General features: G+C 39.1%; 1 protein-coding gene and 1 long non-coding RNA gene across 2 annotated transcripts in view; one reads left to right on the forward strand and one right to left on the reverse strand.

Annotated features, from left to right (window-relative positions):
- Positions 1 to 3,743, reverse strand: part of Bbox1 (gamma-butyrobetaine hydroxylase 1) — a 42,496-nt gene extending 38,753 nt beyond the window's left edge. The window contains exons 1-2 of the mRNA XM_034496219.2: positions 3,384 to 3,743; positions 2,176 to 2,290 (exon numbers count right to left, since the gene is read on the reverse strand). Of these exons, the coding sequence (XP_034352110.1) occupies positions 2,176 to 2,290; positions 3,384 to 3,602 (334 nt within the window). The 5' untranslated portion in view covers positions 3,603 to 3,743. The remainder of the gene's footprint in view (positions 1 to 2,175; positions 2,291 to 3,383) is intronic.
- LOC143441393 (uncharacterized) lies at positions 927 to 13,832 on the forward strand. The gene is made up of 4 exons (XR_013108740.1): positions 927 to 1,109; positions 6,397 to 6,518; positions 8,417 to 8,529; positions 13,703 to 13,832. It is a non-coding gene; the product is annotated as an uncharacterized LOC143441393 (long non-coding RNA).
- The last annotated feature ends 1,051 nt before the right edge of the window (positions 13,833 to 14,883 follow it).

The raw sequence follows: 14,883 nt of genomic DNA on the forward strand, positions 1-14,883 counted from the left end.
GATATTCTCCACATCTTTCTTTCAGCTCCGAGGGACAGTCTGGTCCTGTGCACAGCTGATTGTCATTTATCTTTTCATTTTGTGTTTGGCAGCCTGTGCCAAGAGAAGGAAAGTGGTGTGCATCTGGACTCCAGATTTTCTAAGCCCCGTAGCCCTCATTCCAAGGGAGATGCAGAGGAGGAAGACCACTACTGGGGCTAAAAATGCAAAGAGCTTTTTACCAGTGGAGCTCACTTTGTTTACAGGCTTTAGAGAACTAATACTTGAAAACTCGCATTGGACTAGGGTATCAAATTCTATAGGGAAAAAAATCATCCAACCAATACTCCAAAAATTGCACAATTTCTTCTTTTGCCCATCAACTGCACAGCTTGGAAATATATTTAAAAATGAACCTTGTTTTAAAGCATTAAAATACTTTCCTGTGTCTACCTAGCAGCCAGTTCTTATGTTACTTATGTTACTCATGTGTGCAGTCCGTCATTATGACCAGCTTTTTCCACTACTCAATGGAGTGTACTATCGTTTCCATTTTGCTACTACTTGATAGTACTGAGGAATGTAAGCTATAAAAAAGAAAAAGCTTCACTTGTCAGGAAATATTAATGGAGGAGATGTGGCTGTTCCTCCTTTAGCATTTAGAAGCCTAAGCTGTGATCATAAAAATGTTGACTTTTACTTCCTGAAATGACACAGAGAAGAACTTAGAGGCAATGAGAGCAAAATCCAAATGGATTGCAAAACTAGGGCAGAGTTAAAGAAAGAAATCCTAAATACCAGAAGAAATCTAAAATTAAAAAATTCAAGATACTACTATTTGACCCAGATAATGGCTATGAAATTATGTTATTGTAGACTGCCCCCTCAAAGAATTAAGAAACATATTGAAGGAATGTGGGTGAATGGTTTCCCAATATACTTATCTATTTCCAACCACCTAGCAGAGAGATAAAGGGATTCAGACACAGCCATGGAACAAACCCTATCAGCTGTCACAGTGGTGACACCATACACTTAGAGGAATTGAATTCTTGACAAGACTGGCCTGCACTTAAAGAGAAGGGGAAACTCTGGTACCTTGTGATTGATATCCACAGGAAAGCTGCCTGGTAAGTTGATTACTGAGTAATATCTCCACCTCTAGTGAGCTGCTGGAAGACTAGTTTGAAAATCCCAGACAGTTATTACACATGAGGGAGTTTCAGGTTTGGAAGGAGTAAAGTAGAACCTTATTTAGTATATGACTCAGAGTTCCTGAGAGAGGTGGCAGGGGATTAGCCAAGTAGCCACTTCCTGAAAGGGGTAGTGGTCTGATAGATGGGGTTGACCGTGGAAAAAAAGGTTCAGGAAATGTGCCTGGTTTGTGTGAGTCAAGATTCTAATCAGCAGGCAAAATTCATGTGTGTTAGAGTTTGCCTTTGACCACACAATCAACTATAACCTGTAGAACAATATAGAGCAAATCAGAGCCCTTCCCACCCTCACAAGTGCTTACACTTGCCTGTATTATTGTGTATTTCTTTGAACTTTTATTTTTAATTGCCCATTTATTTTGCCTATTATCTGAGAGATGTTACCATCCCCTTTTGCCACTGAATTAATCTTTTAGTTATCTCTAAAGATTTTTCTGTTCATAGAATCTCTGGAGACTCACATAATCTGATACCAGCATAGGAATTTGTGCTTTGTTCTGTTCTGACTTTAGATATTATTAAGGAGGGTGAGCTATCTCTGGTGGATGCCACTCCTTTGCAGAGAGTGTGGAGGGAACATCTTGGACTCTCAGCTTTTACTTCAGATGACACAGGCTCAAGCCTGCTGTATCTTTCTCTGCCAGTTCTTTAGAATATCAGCATCTGCTCTGTTCTCCATTTCAGTTTTGACCAAACGATCTGTGTTGCTAGCAGCTTAAGCATTTCTCACAAAGGATAATATTATTTTAACCATTATTTTAAGCACATCCTTAGAAAATGAGAAAGAGATATAAATATTGATTACATTGATTTGACCATTCTGTAATTAATATATATGTGTGTGTGTTAACTCAATAAACCATGTCCTGCAAATACAGTCAATTTAAATAATAATATTCTCTTTAATCAATATTCACTATAAGTTTTTGGTATAAAAACTTTCACTATAAGTATAATGGACTAAAAATCATTGCAATATTACCTGGTAAAAATAGTTCTCCTTGGAGCCTTGCTCTGGCCTGTTGAGAAAAGCATCTTTTCTTCAGCCAATTAGCTTCGAATTCACTGTAATGGTCATTGGGCCATGTTATATAAACCTTATAAGAGAGAAATACGAGACAGTTACCATCTGTTTGCATGTTGCTCAGCTATACATTTCTGTCTTCAGCAATTGCTTTTCTTTTGAATGCTACTGAATTAGAGCGATTAGAAATATACTTTTACTACCATGGCACCTCTGCATTACATACACTAGATATGTAATACTCAAACTTTCTCTGAGAAGGTCTGACTACTAAGAGTGAGAATTGAGACTAGAGAAGCAAGCTGAGAGGACAGAAGAATGGGGAAAGACAGGCTTTTCTATCATGTTTGTCCTTCTGGTGATTTGAAAAGAAGAAATAGAGAAACAAGTTAGATAGCCCATGAGGTTGACATTGAGATTGATGATTTTAGGATGTGATTTTAGGATGCACATACTCAATAGTTTGAATAAATAGTACTAATCAGTAAGATTTTTGATCGAGTGCTGTATGCCAGGCAGTAGGATAAATGTTTCCACCCGGATTATCTCCTTGACCCCTGACATTTCTATGAACAAATTCTGTACGTTCCTAGCTTGATAGAGCAGTAAACTGAGTGTCAGATGCTCCATCTTCATGCTGTCAATTGCATGACTGTGTTTCAAGGCTGTTTCCCCCTAAAAGAATATAAAAGCAAAGTTTGCATACTTCATTAAAATGGTATTTAAAATAGTTTTAAAAGGCAAAAAAAACCAAAAAACAAAAAAACAAAAAACCAAAAACCCTCTCTGAAGAGAAACCAGAGAATATCAGCAGGCTACATTTATATATTTATTAGTGTATATGTAACAATACTAAAGAAAGGCAGATCGCCAGTTTGGGAGGGAGTGAGGAGGATATCAAAGGGGTTGGAGGAAGGAAAAAGTGATGTGATTAAATTTCAGTTAAAATAAAAAGTAGATCGATTAAAAAGAAAAAGAAAAGAAAGATGTAACAGTAGTGATAACAACAGCAGATTCTTCCACTGAATATGCCCGCTCTACCAAACACTATACAAACATATCCATGGAGAAGGTTCGTTTTATATATGACACATTAAAGAAGAGTTACGTTACTATAGACTAACCCGTTGATTTAACTCAACAGAGAAGGGAAAGACCATTTTTACCTTTTTCCGGTCAAATGTCAAGTCGTCGATTCTAATGTTCACATCGAGAGCTTCTAGGAGAAGTTTCCGAGCTTTTGCAGAATGTAGGTAGCAGTCCGAACACTGACAGTTGTCTCTCAGCCACACCGCTGGGTAGAGGGACTCTGCTCCATTGTGCCAAAAGATCTGCAGCAAGTGAGCCCCGTCCACTGCTTCTGCCTTTAGGATGGCACAGTGCATGTTTCTGGTCTTTGGTGATAAATCCTACCAGCTACCTGCTATGACAAGTCAGTGTTAAAAGTAATAGACTGGCAGACTGTACCTGAGCCTGACCTCTACAAAACTGCAAGTGGACTCTGGCTTCTGCCTACCACTCAGCAGTGTGAGCCTACGGTTCGACCGATGCTGGGACCTTTGTTCTGGTTAGAGTATTTCACATGTTGTAAACAGAAGTACAGCGACTAGCTGTAAGATAAAAATGCCACATCGAATCCAAACCAAGAGAACTTCTTGTTCTTTTAACAAACGTTTTAGATTATAAAATAAGAAACAATGGCACACACATTCATATAATCATGTTTGCATAAACACGGTGGGAAAACCGCTATGCAAATAGGAAATGTAACGTTTGCCTCTCTGTTTCAGTGTTTCAGCGCTGAAGACTGAGCCCAGGACTTTACACAGGTGCAGGTACTCTACTGTTGAGCTCCGGCCCTAGCTCACGTCTCTGCTGTTTTAACCAATGACAGAGGCACCTGGCTTTTGAAACAAAAATTGCTTCCATGGTTCACAATGACCACCTAAGGAATATTTATGCAGTTAATTTGCTTAAAGGGTAATGTAATCAAAATACCAAAGCCCTTTAAAAGCTTATTGGAGCTGCGCCTGTGCCTTGAGCAGTCCTAGGGCATCAGTTCTGCACCCAATCTCCCCAAACACAGAGAAGGCTGGACTCCCAGGAGCTCTAACACATTCAGAATTGTAGGAACTTTATTCTGAGTGTCCATGGCACTCTACAACTAGGCATACTTATGTGTAGGTGAAAGGGAAGGGTCCACTTACTGGCATAGGACATGATCCCAATCAGGTATTTAATATGGGGAAGAGGGTATTTTTTTTCCCCTGCAGGATGCTGAAGGAGCATGGTGGCTGCCAAAGTGATAGGTGAGACATGCTGATGCCAGGACAAAGAATGATGCTGACCTGTGAGCTTGTTGAGTGCCCTGACAATAGGGACTTGGAAGCCATATTGGACATATGTTCCCGACCCACCATTGCTTACCTATACCCCTGATGGGACAAGCTGCCTTGCTTCAAGTGTTTAGACCTCATAGAACAGAGAATCAAAAAGAGAAGTCTATTTTATCATATTAGTCCATCATGAAGAGAAGTTAGGGCAAGAACTCAAGACAGGAACCCAGAGGCAAGAACTGAAGCAGAAGCCATGGGAGAACAGTGATTAGTGGTTTGTTCTCCATGATTTTCTCAGGTTACTTTTTAAAAGTATAACTCAGGACTTGCTGCCTAGGTAGGTTGGGCCCTTCTACGTCAATGATTAATCAAGAAAATGCTTCATTGACTTGCCCACAGGCATTTTTCTCCACTGAAGTTCTATTTTCCCAGGTGATGCTAGCTTGTGTTAAGTTGACAAACAAACAACCAGCAGATTGAAATGTCACGTCATGTAGCAAAAGGTTGGCCCCTCTTGCATGATAGTGGAATCTGCCTTAAGAATGAAACAAAAATTTTCTCATTTTGTTTTATCATCTAGGTTTTATGTGTGCTGGCATGTATTCTAATCCCAGTTCATCTCTATTATATGATTGTTTAAAATATCTTTATTTAAAATGATTTATTTTTATGTACATGGATGTATAGATACCATGGAGGCCAGAAGAAAGCCTTAGATCCTCTGGATCTGGAGCTATAGGTGTTTTGTGAGTTGTCTGATGTCCTGGGATGTAACTCTTGTCCTCAGATAGATCAGTAAGCCATCTGATGTGCCAAATCCTGTCTGGAGCTTCTGTTTAAAATTTTCTGATTGAAATGCTATGTGTTCCACTTGGCACTTGAAACATTGTTACTTAATGGATACTTATGTAGGGCAGATTTTTCCATCATGATGAACATGGTTTCTGTACTTAGAAAATGGCATTGTGCCCTGCTGTCAACTTCAACAAAAAGAGAAAACCTACTGGAGAAGTGATCATCCCTGTAGACATCTGGCCCACTGCACAGTAATCTCCTTCCAGCCTATTTTGAGCTTTTCATTTACCTCTTTCTAAATTCATTTTCCTTCTCCTCTCCTTAGATCATCTGGACTGAAGTGGTTTTCCCCCAGACCCCATCTGGTTAAATAGGACATAACCTGGGGAGATAAGAGGCCCAGATGCCAGTACTGAGCAGAAAGGAGGCTACCTGGGGAGCACTGGAAGAGGCACTAAGACTTAGGTTTCCCTTAAATACAATAATTTGAATGTCTATGTAGGAACTTGCTGGGGGCATGGCTACTCTTCATAGTTTCTTTCTTAGCTTCCCAGTGAATGTAAATGACGATTTAAACAGAGACAATGGGGAAATGGACACTTGTTCTTGACTTTAACTTTGCTTTGCTAACGTCAAGTTTTTACTGGGGCAAATAGAAAAAAAAAGTTAAAAGAAACAGCCATCAAGGATCATAAATATTGAAAGAAAATGTCCGGAAAAGTCACACACTTCTTATACATTTTGGATTTGTTGACCTCCATTTCTAACTCACCCAACTCACAAGTGGACGTTGTGAGGTATTGTGGGAATGTACTTAAGTGACACATTTTTATGTTTTCCGGAAGAAAAGGAAAACAGTAGACACCCCACTTGGAAAGTGAAAATATTTGTTTTATGCTTATTGTTATTTTGTTTTTTTAAAAGGAATTATTAGCTCATGAAACATTATTTTGGGTGTGGTGGGAAAGAGCAGTTCTGCCTGGCCGGTAAAACGGCCCTTGGGTCTTGGCAGCCTTTTATCTGATCGAGTTTTCTTTTTACTCCACAGTGTTACCTTGTGTGTGTTCCCTTCTTAATTGTCTGCTGAAGTTTCCCTCTTCAGACTTTACCTGGGAACTCTGTTTGGCACAACTAGATTGCTTTTGATGCAATCCTACTTCAGGCATACATGTGAGTTTTGTCATTTTTCTTGTTTCTTAATTTTACATGTTGAAATTTATCACCAATAAGAAAAGAAAACAGCTGTGAAATCTAGTTTGTGTACTGGTCTTAAAAATGAAGGCTAGAGCTAGAACTCTTAGAATCAGAGAGAAACCATCTGTAACATTGTGCTTTCAGTGTCCTTGTTAGATACAGAAACAGACAAGAAAATGGAGGCTCGGAGATCATCTGTATGATTTGTCCACACCCACTTTGTTAGTGGGAGAGATTGCCTCAGACCTGTGATTATCAGCAGGATGTACACACACTATGTGAAAAATGTTTACTCTGGAATAACTAATTTAAGTAATAGTTTTTAGAGAGGATTGACAAAATGATACAGGGACTTCATAGTAACCATACGCAAAATTAGAACTACAGTGGAGTAATGTGGACCGCTGAGTCCACAGATCAGTTTAGTAACATCAGTGGAGAGCATCATAGATGCATCACATGTCAATCTCTGTTAATTTCCATCTGCTCACCCTCATGGTAGCTCTGACATGCTATTGCATCATGGAAGATTTTTGTTATCATCTTCCAGAGAATAATTTCAGTTTATTAACATGATACTATTAAAACAGCGACTTGTTCTCGAGGTCTTTGCTTAATTATCCTCACATTTTATTTTTGGAGAAAAGAGTATGAAGAAGTGGGTTTCTTAAACTTTATGATACTGAGTCTTAAAAAAATATTACCTACTTATAATTCAAACTTTAAGTCCTACAGTTTATATCTGGAAAGGTTGTCGCTGACTGGGCTGTGCTCATGGTTCCTAAATAATATTAAAGCTTAATAATTTTAGAAAACACATTCTGTCTAGCTCATGATATCTGCTACCTGTAGACTTTTGTTTTTTTAACTTAAGTTCAAAGTTGTTAAAATTCATTTTTAGTTTTAACTTGGTTGAATAAGTGGCTGAGGCATATGGTCATCCCTGAAGGTATTCCCACAGAAATAATGAATCCATGGAACCATTAGAAAAACCACTTGGTGTTCCTGAAGTTCACTATTTTGCCTGCTGGATTTCATTCAAAAATTTCCTTCATGCTTTGTAAAAAGGAAATGTTAACTTTACCACAGTGGAGTTACCATATTTCAGTAAGAACCGAATTATGAAGCCTCTTGTTTACTGATTAAATAAGTACAAAAAAAAAATCTAAACTTTCTGAGCCACATTACACACCGATTATGAAAAAAACTTAAAATTTTATTCAAATCTACTTAAATTGCATACAATATATTTTGAGCTGTATCAAGGGAACACAATAAAACTGTGCAGGCTGGCCTGAATTGACCAACATTTTAGAGACACTTGCTAATTTCAGCTCTTTTGGTTCAACAAAAGGCCAAGGAATAATATGTATCACCTTCCTTTTGACTGGGTTGTGGATTATTCAAAGAACATTAAAAAAAATTCTCATTAGAACTTTCCTTCCATCATGGGCAATCAGCTTTGTAGACAAAGCTGACTCTATCCGTTCTACAGACATTCTGGATCACTTTGGGGATTGCAAAGTAATTTGACAATCAGACTAAGCCAAACATAATTGGAAAAGACCAGCTGCCAAGAAGCAATCAGATCCACTACATTCCAGAAATCAAGCCTACTCCAGATGCCTGATGGTTCATCCTACAGCAGCCCAGGGCTGTGAATGACATGTGTCTGGAGCTTGATGTAGATGCTCTTTCCTTCCCCTGTACACAGAACTTAATCCAGGGGCCACTGGGGTAAGAGAACTGAGTTCAGTCATTCCTGTTACCATACATTCTCTGGGCACCAAACCACACAAACACACCAAAATAGAGGAAACCACAGCTTTCTTTGGTCCTGAATATTCTTTGGAGCAGAAACCTTCTTGTTCCAGACACATCTTCGGACTGATCTGCCTCCAGTTTCCAGTCTGCTGATGCACTTTCCTTGGAAGCCACTACGCTCCTGCAGCTCTGCCCCTATACACAGTTGAGGCTGGATATGAAGGTAACGCTATTTCTTTGTTTGGACATTTAACAACAACAATAACAGCAACACTAAAGCAAAATAAAGAGCTCTCGTGGACCCCAGGGGAAGCAGTCGGCAAGAAAGAGAACTCTAACTCTAATAGGTTTCTGGAAACCATAAAACCCCACGGCACAAGCAACTGCTTTGTCCCATTTCCAAATCAATAGAGAGGAGGAAAAGCATTTCTCACCTGTCTTGTCTCCTGTGCCTGAGCCAGCTGCTGCAACAGGAACAAAGAGACAAGAGCTTTTACTTCTCTTCCAGCTGTTCACACTGACAGCTCTTCTATTGCAAAACTCACTTGAAGAAGCCTATGCATTCTGCAGGGAGGAGCTGTCGGCTCTCACCTGAGCAGAGGCGCAATGGCGTCTACTCAGATATTGAGTATTCCAACGGAAATGTCTTTAGAGAGCTTTTGATTACTTGTAGGGGTCTTTTCTGAAGGCTGGGATTGGCTCCCCTTTGCTAGACAGTCTCCCTTTTCTCCAGTTTTGTTTGGAATAAACAGTAGCTGCTAGAGAGCCTCGGGCTCTGCTGAAGATACTCGGTTGCCCAGTGATTTGACTCGAAACACACAGGCCTTAGGGCAACAAAAGGGAAAGACCAGGGCAGGCTGCATGCCAAGGATCTTGAGCTTGGCTGACAGGCTTTTCACTTGCGGGAGAGCCTAGTACATGGAGAATTTGTTGGGCAGTTCCTAAAACCCAGTTCTTTACAGTGTAGTTATTTTGTTAAAATAGAGTCTTTGGGTAGCAACTGAAATCTAGAAAGTGATCAGGAGTCTGCTGGCCTCCTTCCACCAACACCACCCTTCCCAAGAAGATACAGCACACCCCAGCTTGCAACTTGTTTCTTCTTGCCTCAAGGACTCAGTGCTGGGAAACAAAAATAAACAAAAGCCTTATCAAAGAGAAAGGTCATGCTGCCCAGCTCCCAGGTGACCTATGGAATGGCAATGTCACTCACATCCCCTAGGGATGCAGTCAGCTGATTTAGTAGTAAAATATCAACTGTGTCCCTGTGTCACCTCCTCCACTGACTTCCTTCTTCAAGTCTACAAGTTATATTACTGAACCCCAGTGTCCAGGGAAATAACAGCAGGTTTGGTTTTTCATACACAGGACGGTATAACTGTGGGGTGCAGTACTACATGCTGTTAGCCTTGAAAACTGCAGGAACAGAAGTTATAACATGCCAGAAACAACCAACTAATTATACTTTAATAATTCATGACACAAATAAAAATGGACACAAGCAACTTTTTCATCTCCTGTAACTATTATTGGAATTAATTTGATAAATTCAGCCCTAGCTTAAAATAAAAAGGCTGTCAATGCAAAACTAGGCCATGATCAAGAAGTAGTATGGGGAAGTTTAGAGGGAGGAAAGGAAAGGGAGAAATGATATAATGATACCAATCTCAAAACATAAATAATTTTAAAATTATGACAATAAAAATACTTACATATGAAAAAAGTTATTGAAAACCAGTAAGTTACATGACCATGGTTTCTAATAGTATGAGTAAACAAAGGAAACAACAAATCTGTCAATAGATAAAGTTAAAAAAAAAATCAAGTAAAGAATTAATTCCCAGAAGCAGATAGGCAGATGAGCAAAAACAAGCAGGCAAATGAAACATCAGTCTTCCCTAAAGGAGTTCTCCCAAACGAACCCAGAGTCCAAACGTCTTTGAGACTTAATGATTTCTTATTAGTTGGCTATATACCCAGTAGTGGTATTGCTCAGTCACACCACAATTCTTTATTTAATCTTAAAAGCCCCTCTATCCTGTTTTCCATAATAGTTGACCTTATTCACACCCTCTCTAAAAGTGTACAACAGCTCCCCTTTACCAACAGGCTCTCAAACACTTACTTTTAAATCTTCTGGACAAACCCGTCTAATAACAAGAAGTGACATACCATTGTGGCTAAATTATTATATCTTTAATTAGTAGACACTTTTGAAGCAGTGTTCACCTGCCTATTGTCCATGTGTGTCCTCTTTTGATAGACATATCTATTCAGCCTTTTCTCTGTTGAACTTGAGTTGAGGTTCATATACATTTGGATATTAATCCTTAAGTAGACTATGTTGGTCTAGTTTTCTTTTGTTGTGATAAATACCATGATCAAAAGCAACCTGGTGTAGTTCAGTGTACGCTTACAGGAAAAGTTCCTCATTGAGGGAAATGAGAGCAGGAGCTCAAGCAGAAACCACAGAGGAATGAAGCCTGCTGGCTCCTTCTGTGGCTCATGCTCAACTTTCCTACGCATCCCAGGCCCAGCTGCCTTGGGATGGCCCCACCCCATGGTGGGCTGGGCCTTATGCTTATCACTCATCAATCAGGATAATCTCTTAAACACACACTGTTCTAGTTTGCTTTCTATTGCTGTGGTAAAACACTAGCCAAAATCAACTTAGGGAGGAAAAGGTTTAGTTCCTTTTTTTACTGACAGGTAACAACAGTCAGTCACTGAAGGGAACCAAGGCAGAAACTCAAGCAGGGCAGGCACCTGCAGGGAGACACAGAAGCAGAGACCCCCAAGGAACACTGCTTACTGGCTTGCCTTTATGGCTTGCTCAGCCTGCTTTCTAATATAATCCAGGGAGAACTGTCTAGAGGTGGCCTCTCAAACAGTTGGGCTGGAAACTAATTCCTATGTCAATCATTAATCAAGAAAACTCACACTTGCCTAGAGACGGATCTTACGGGGACATCTCAGTTGAGAGTCCTCTTTCCAGATGACTACCTTGTATGAAGTTGACGGAAAAGTAACAGGGACATGAGGGAACTAGCCATTTCTGTCCAAGCAGTTATTCAGTTGAGATTCTTTTTCTCAGGTTTTAGGTTGTGTAAACTTGACAATAAAAGCTAACCAGGACCTGCTTATAAATATTTTATCCTGTTTCATTTGTCATATCTTCATATTTAAAAGTTGTTTTCTTGGCTGTGCAGAAATTTTTTAGTTTGATATACTCCCAATTGAATATTCTTGTTTGTGTTGACTGTTTTCTGTGTTATACCAAAAAAATATTGTATATATAGCATTGCAGCACTATTTAAAATGGGTAAGATAGAAAATCAATCTAAATGTTTGTCAGCAGATGACCAGATTAAGAAAATGTACCATGCACACCAGAGAATACTATAAAATGAGATCTTTGTCAATGAATTTGTAGAATTTTGTGTTAAATGATGTTATGTGGGCACACAAAAATAATGCAGAATCTTCATGTCTGGAGCCCCAAATGACCAAGACCATAGAAACATAAAGAATAATGATTGCCAGTAGACAAAATGTAGTTAGGACTTTACCAGAGTTATATTTAGGAGGCATGAGTAAGTTCAGGACAACTATCATATAGGTAACCCTAGTTAATAAAGGGCTAATAAAATTATCTACTTGAAGATAACTTAGACAGTAAACCTTAAATGTTCTCACAAGTAAAAAGTAGATATGGTAGGTAGTAGATAGCTTAATTTCACAATATCAATATCTATATATATACATATATATGTATATATGCATATAACAATATGCAAGACAACAACAAACACAAGAGCGCACGCACACACACACACACACACACACACACACACACACACACACACACACACAATTTGTATTCTAACCAATACGTTAACTAAGATAAGTTAATTAGTAGTTTTTGGGATTAAAAAACCTACTTTTCAAGGACTTGGTCTTTTCTGCATTAAGTCTTTTAAGTCTTTAGCTTGACTTCATATGTGCCTTTGAGTTTCTCTTCTGATGTTAGTGCTGTGAATTTCAGAAGAAGAGACCGAGCACAGGGTTCCTGATCTAAAGGAGGAACACTATCCTGTAAAAGCTGCCATAGGAATCACAGCAGCACAGCTGCCGAGTTATCCACAGGCTTCTACCAGGAAAATAGAGGGGGGGGGGGTCTCAGTTGCCATGGGACAAAAGTGAAGTGTAAGGCCATCCAGAATTTGCCGAAGGATTCTGCTGGGACAGTGGAAGAGGCAGTTCTGCCAAAAGGAAAGTATAAGCCCCTAACAACCCCGAAGACCTCCGACCACCAGGTTGCACACACAGAACACAATAACAGCCCTAAAGGCTGGACCCAGCCCCCACCCCATAGAGTAAAAAGCCCAAACTCAAGATTTGAAATTGTACCAATCCCTATGCTTGCCCCTAGGTCTGAACTTAAAATTTTACTAATCCCCTCCCTGGAAATCCCCCACACCCAGGAAACCCTATATAAACCCTGCCTTTTGTTCTGTTCTCTGCTGCTTCTTGCCCAAGCAGAGACAGCCACCCTACAGAGTTCTTCTCTCCCAACAAGTCCTTTGTATGAGGTTTGGTGTGTGGTGTGACTTTGTAGTATTTCTTGGCTTGTGATTGTAGGATACTTTTCCCTTTAGAGTTGTAATACTTTGGGGAAACCTTCCTCAGCTGGAGTAGAGCTCTCCCAGGGAAGCCTCAGAGCTGTAACACTTACCTTAAACACCTTTGAGTCTTTCTCATAATAATTACTCTGTGATCAATAACTGTTGGTACTTATTTTGAGAGTTAAAACTAATAGGCAAGTTCTGAAATTTTAGTCACTTAACCTTGAAGAATTCTGTGAGAAAAAAAAAAAGCCAAGCAAGCTGCTAGTAAATGAAATTATTAATATTATGATTAATATAGACAATTTGATGTTTAAAATAGTATTATTTATATGAAAAAATGTTTGTCTAGATCATTTGTCAGTGGATTCGGACTTCCACAAGGGCCTTGGAAATGCAGCTTTGGTACTTTTCTTACATTAAGCACTAGCTACCTGTGCTGTGGACCTTGTGCCTCAGCAGGCTTTCATCACACCACAGAAGAAAGGCTGGTTTATTTATCAAACCAAAGGACCTGATCCAGAGTCTACACCATTCCTCTATTTTAGGTAATGTTATAGAATCCAGAACAAGATAACATTGGTTTTCTAAAGACTTGTGTCTGCTTCCCTAGTCTGTGAGAATTCATTCCCTTCCTTCTGTCCACTGAAGTTCTGTACCTTTAGTAGATTTGTATAAGTGGATGGTCAAGGGCCCATCTATATTTATGTGTTATGTGGATGAAGTTAGAGGAAAATGCAAGAACATCCATATGACCTCATTTGAACTTTCTAGTGTATGATGAAAACTAGAATGTGAAGAGATGTGGAAGAATCTCGGATGTCAGGCTGCAGTCTGGGGACTGAGATCTACAGAGAGTGACTCCTTCACCACTCTGAACAAAAAGGAATCTGGGGATAAAAGCTATAACGAAGGTATTTTCAAGTTTAAAGGATGGAACATACTCAATAGTCATGTTATATAAGCAATGCTATACTAGTAAACACTTAACGAGAGTCTCTTGGAAAATAAACATGAAAGCAAACATTCACTCCACTGTAGTGTTTGCTGTTTATTGTGATCAAAGGACAAAACGAAGCTAGGGTGACCTATTTCAGCCTACTAACGTAATGTTACTAAATGGAAATTTGGTAAGATTGGTATGTAATTAGTTTTCTCAAGCATGTAAGAATTGACTCCAGAACATTAATGTTTATAATTGTAAGCTTTTGTCTATATGATATAATGACCTTAATCAGTACTCCTATCCTGAGCTCCTAATGATCTCACTTAGTGTATAGAAAGTACCAGCACACAGCACACTCTTTTAAATACCTCTTGTATAAAAGGTCTGTTAACTGTGTGACTCTGGGCACATCAACAATCTACAATTTAATCTGTACTTCACATCTTGCTTGACTAAAGGAGAGAAAGCATGTGAAGGCATCTAGCACAATTCTTGGCACTTTATTTATAACCAATAAATGTTGCTGAAAGAATGAATCACAGGCATTCAATAAATTTTAATTTCTTTTTTTATTATCATCTTTGGGGAAAATTCAAGCTTTTCCATTTAAGCTGTTCTTAGATGTCTGCAATTTTCTGCATTTGTCTTTAAGTCGGAGCTTTTTCTTAGAGAACTCCAGTGGTAGACATCTCATTTTCATGAAGTCCCCAAGGGAATAGTGCTCACACTGCATTTCTCCTTTTAGAAAGATTGGTAAAATTCCATTTGGCTACGTGTCTGTTATCCGAATCCAGGGAAGGAAAGTTTGTTTTTATGCTCTGACTTTGTTCTCAGCTGTATTTTGTATCCCAAGACAGTAACAGAGAAAGTGCTCTGAGTTAAAACTTGAGATTTAGTTATTCCGTATGTCGTCCTAAGTGAGGAATGTTTTCTGTTTTGAATATGAATGTGTACAAATCAAGGAAGTACAGAAGATTCAGTAGTGCTCGCAGCAATTTATCTAATTCCA

This window comes from Arvicanthis niloticus, chromosome 2 (assembly GCF_011762505.2).
Source record: "Arvicanthis niloticus isolate mArvNil1 chromosome 2, mArvNil1.pat.X, whole genome shotgun sequence".
Taxonomy (NCBI): domain Eukaryota; kingdom Metazoa; phylum Chordata; class Mammalia; order Rodentia; family Muridae; genus Arvicanthis; species Arvicanthis niloticus.